The 5,023-nt window shown below is 42.5% G+C and overlaps 1 protein-coding gene across 1 annotated transcript in view; it reads right to left on the bottom strand.

Moving 5' to 3' along the window:
• Positions 1-89: 89 nt before the first annotated feature.
• The window catches only part of LOC117939680 (cytochrome b-245 heavy chain-like), a gene marked incomplete at its 5' end in the record, with an annotated part of 10,564 nt that continues 5,630 nt past the window's right edge, over positions 90-5,023 (bottom strand). Inside the window, 4 exons of the mRNA XM_034865169.1 lie at positions 90-216; positions 2,746-2,870; positions 3,276-3,422; positions 3,921-4,133. Of these exons, the coding sequence (XP_034721060.1) occupies positions 99-216; positions 2,746-2,870; positions 3,276-3,422; positions 3,921-4,133 (603 nt within the window). The remainder of the gene's footprint in view (positions 217-2,745; positions 2,871-3,275; positions 3,423-3,920; positions 4,134-5,023) is intronic.

Here is a 5,023-nt window from a genome sequence, read left to right as displayed (position 1 = left end):
TGTTCCTCTCTCTCTCTCCCTCTCTCTCAGTCTCTCCCCTCCTCCTTCTCCCCCTCTCTCCCTCCCTCTCTCCCTCCCTCCCTCTCTCCTGGTTGTTGTTAGAAGTTCTCCTTGTTGAAGATGAACTTGACGTCTCCCTCTGTGTGAGACAGACTCTGTTTCTCCAGGGATTTCCCGAGCTGAGGCGGACCGCACAGGAACACTCCCACTTTAGTCCTGAGGACACAAAGACACAAAGACACAAAGACACAAAGACATTTAGGATAACCACCAGTACTTTGGGTATATCTTTCATGTTTTTATTGATATTTTGCATGTGCACTCTTTATGAGATCTTGATAAGACGCACAAATTTTTTTAAATGATCATTTCAAATTGATGCAAAATAAAAACAAGACGCCAGAAAATCAAGAAAATCACTTTTTGTTTTCCTTTAGTTTAGTTTGCAGCTTCCTGCTTGGTTTTGGGGAGAGTTCACCTCTGAATTTAATTATTAACGTTGGAAAACCGACCTGAAATCTCTTGAAAAAGCTCTGGTATCAGACTAAAAAAGGTGTAACTTCAGTTATATTTCCCCAGGTGAAGAACGAACTTGACCCGCTCTTTAAATATCTGTTAAAATACGAAAATAAAGTATAAAGAGAGTCCCATCAATGCTGTCAAAACTACTGCATCTTACTTCTGTCCTTCACAATAAAATACCACGCTTCAGCAACTCTGAATTGTGCAATAAGAGCTCCTTAATGTCCAGATCAGTAGAAATAGAGGAGGAAAATTCTTACGTCTTTCCCTCATTTCATACGCTAATTAGACATCTAAATGTCCAATTTTGGTGATGATTGGAAATGTAAATTACTGCGGAAGGACCAGAAAGTGCGTCAGGCTGAATGTGTCCGGATAGCAGCGACTGGTGTTCGAACGTGGACACAGTGACGCTAGGTTATTTTAATAAGAATTAATGCAACTTCACATACTTTTGGAGCATTATTGTTACCATATCTGTGTCTAAAACTCTGAAAAAGCTAGATTAGATAACACATAAATAACACTAAAAATGCTTTAAGACTTGAAGTTGCTAAAGAACTGGAGAGAAAGTCTTTTAGTCGGTTTAGACCCCGTTTACACGTGCATTGCCCTTCGTTTGTGCCCTTCGTTTTACACACAAACGGAGAATTTGCCTCTTTTTTAAAACTCTAATTTTCTAAAAAGATCATTTAAATCTTCGTCTGCGTGTAAACCGAGACAACCGGAGGTCTGGGCAGCCGAGGAAGTGAGAAAGAGAAGCGAGAGGAAGTGATTCGTTGTTGTTGATGCTATTTTTGGGATTCAACCCTACAGGTTTGACATGCTCTTGACGGCATATATACATCTGACATGTAACCTAACACACTTATCTGAAAACTGACAGCTGTGAGATGTTATTTGAAACCGGAGAGGTGGAAATGTCCGTTTATTACAAAATGGCCGCCCATGTAAACGTTGGTGTAGTGTTGGTGTTGATAGTAGTAACATGTGGAGGAGGGCGTGGTTTGCATCCGGCTGATTGCCAAGTGAGATAATTGACACAGCTGGCTGCTTGTTGTCTAATTACACTCTCTCTTTCCATGCAGGAGTGTGTGTGACCTTCAGATGACCTTCAGATGACCTTCAGCCACACAGCGCAGACAGGAGGAGGCCAGAGAGCGGACGCAGACGGTCACACTGTGTGAGTTTGTGTTGGGAGTGCGTGAGCAGTCGTAAAATAAGAGGAGCTTTATATCTATCTTTTAGGCCGACTTTACTGTCTTTTAGAGGCTGTAGTGGACTAAAGTTAGTTAAAGTGGACTAAAGTTAAAGAAATATTGCATGCAAAATAGGAGGAAGGGTCTAGAGGTCAGATTTTTAGGCATTCTCTCATCAAATGGCTTGAGAAACAGCTGCTGTAAATGGACGGAGAAGCTTACTCCACCCATACAGCTGACAAATGCATCCATCTAAAAACACATTTACTTGTGTGCTTCTTCTGGTTGTTGAAATAGTATTGAGTAAAAGTTGACATATTCCAGTCTGTGATTATCATCAACATCCATCCCTTTAATTTTAGTCTCAATAATTCCTAATTTCTGCTTTTCTAACTCAAACATTAGGTACAATTTCCTATAAATGAGGTTTATTGACCATAAATTACCCAAATAACTGTAAAACTAAAGTTAAGAAGTTAGTGTTACGTAGTGTTAAACGTCAAAGTTGTCCCCAAGGGCAACATGGGGACAACATGGGGACAACATGAGGACAACATGGGGACAACATGAGGGCAAAATGAGGACAACATGAAGACAACATGAAGACAACATGGGGACAACATGAGGGCAAAATGAGGACAACATGGGGACAACATGAGGAAAACATGGGGACAACATGAGGAAAACATGAGGACGACATGAAGACAACATGAGGACAACATGGGGACAACATGAGGAAAACATGAGGACGACATGAAGACAACATGAGGACAACATGAGGGCAACATGGGGACAACATGAAGACAACATGAGGACAACATGAAGACAACATGGGGACAACATGGGGACAACATGAGGACAACATGAGGACAACATGAGGGTTAAATGATGAGCCCTTTTTTTTTTTTGGGATACTGTGTCATGCATGTCATCAGCAGTAATGTTATCACCGTGTGTGTGTGTGTGTGTGTGTGTGTGTGTGTACACAGTGTGTACAGTGTGATAGCATAACAAAGGGCCTCACCCTGGGTGCTTTGACGCAATATTGGTGAACTCGTTGTCCCAGTTGGGTTTCCCATAAAGAGTTTTCTGTTTGAGCCCTGTGATTGGATCGTTCTCCGCCTCGTGGTGCACACGGAAGTGAGCCGCCTGTTGGAGACAAAGACCGTTTAAAGGAGTTTAATTAAAGGAGTTTAATTAAAGGAGTTTTTGATCGTGTGCAGATGTCTGAACGAGGCAGTTTAAGGACCTCTTATTATTTAATTCATCCATTTGGCTCTAAAGGTCTCATGAGGTGTAGATGAGACAACTTCTCTTGATTCTAGCTTCTTAAATGTGAATATCTTCTAGTTTCTTCTGTCCTCTGTGACATTAAACTCAATATCTTTAAGCTGTGGACAAAACAAGACATTTGAGGACGTCTTCTTGGGCTTTTTGATAAACACAGATTGACATTTTTCACCATTTTAGAGACCAAACAACTGATCTAATAATCCAGAAAATGCTCCACAGATGAATGGCTAGTGATTTTAATCGTTAGTGCCGTGTTCGGACCTCGGTCTCCTTCCAGCGGGTGAGGTAGATGTTGTAGCTGAGGAAGTCGGTCACGCCCTTCTCCGCCATCTGACCCTCCAGAGACTGCAGCAGGTCAGCGAACCACTCGAAGGCCTGCGTCTCCGGGCACAGCCAGTAGAAGTAGATCTGGGGAGGACAGGGACTCACATGAGCTCAGACTTACCAGTTTGGAAGAATTTACAGTCTTGACACCTTAGAAAGTATCCCTAACCACCCAAAATCTACCAAGTTTAGACTGAGTTCAAAGCAAAGGTTCACTTTGGTTCATCTTTCTGTTTGCAGAACATGTTTTTTTGCCCTTAACTGGATCACATCGCCTTTATTTCAGCAGTGAAAGTTCATGCTTGAGCTTGGAAATTGTAGTTTTAACAGTGCTCCACTTTCTGGAGCTTTCAAAACTCGGCTCACTTCCTTCATCTGCGGATGGAGTTGGCTCACAATACTTTCGACGAGTCTTAAAGTGACAGTCCATCTGCTGAAGATGTGCAGCTGAAAGCCCCCAGAGACAGAAACCTAAGTCAGGACTATTTCCAGTCTTGAGCATGAGCTTTGACACTTGGTAGAAATTGAGTCCCCTTCCTAATTGTCTCTCAGTCCCCCTGAGCGAACAGATGTCTCCCTCACCTTCTTGGTGAAGACGTCCTGGTTGTTCTGGATGCGTTTGTACCACACAGACTTGAGGATGGAGGCGAAAGGAGTGACGCCGATCCCGGCGCCGACCAGCATCACCACCTCGTACCGAAACACGTCTTCACTGGCCGTCCCGAACGGCCCGTCTATGGCCAGCCTGGGGGACACAGAGAGGGGGGGACTGGTCACGATGGGAGGCACTGGGAGCTAAAGCAAAACCACTTTACAAATATTTAGTATTATATACAGTATATTTAGACACTGTCAACAGATACCAACAGCCAAAAACAACACACTGAGACATCAGAACGCTTCCCAGAGCCTAAAAAAAAACACAAAAAGGAAAGCTGAGAGGGAGGGAGACAAAACAACACACACACACACACACACACACACACGCATGCATGTGCAGGTTGAGGTCCAGGCTGTAGCACAAGGCTTCAGCTCCATGGATGCGTGCCATATAGACTACATCCAAGAAAAAAGAGTCCATGCACGGAAAGAAAGCTCATGAGGTGGTTTCCATCATTTTAATGTTTAATATTCTGATAAGTGTCCTCAATGTCTCCGAGCTTCATTTATCATTATTGTTCCATATATCTACAGATATGCAAATGCAGTGGGAGCCTAACGTGGATCAAAACCACAGACTTAAACCTCTAAATGTCCGACAGGGTCAAAAACAGAACCTCCTAAATGAAGTATATTTGTTTAGCACGAAGTCCTGCAATCATAATACTACTTAAGTAGAAGTGGAGAAGTATTGTCAACAAAACTTACAGCATCATTACTGTGTATACTCACTGTATATATACACACTAGCTGCAATGATTAGTCTACTAATCAATAAGTTCATCAATAGGAAAGATAATAGCAAACTATTTAGTCATTTTTATTCCAGAAATTTCAGTTTAAAGTGCGGAAGTGTCTCTTTGTTGTGACTCAACACAACAGTCAAAGCCTAAATGTGCAGCTGATGCCATTAGAGGGAGCGGCTCTGAATACAGAAGACAACTGAACAGGAAGTTGCTGCTGCTGCATCTCAGTGGGGAAAGTTTATATTGTTAGGGTTGAAAGATTCCTTTTTTTGGGGGGTG

This window comes from Etheostoma cragini, chromosome 24 (assembly GCF_013103735.1).
Source record: "Etheostoma cragini isolate CJK2018 chromosome 24, CSU_Ecrag_1.0, whole genome shotgun sequence".
Taxonomy (NCBI): Eukaryota; Metazoa; Chordata; class Actinopteri; order Perciformes; family Percidae; genus Etheostoma; species Etheostoma cragini.
This window is presented reverse-complemented; position numbering and strand designations above follow the sequence as displayed.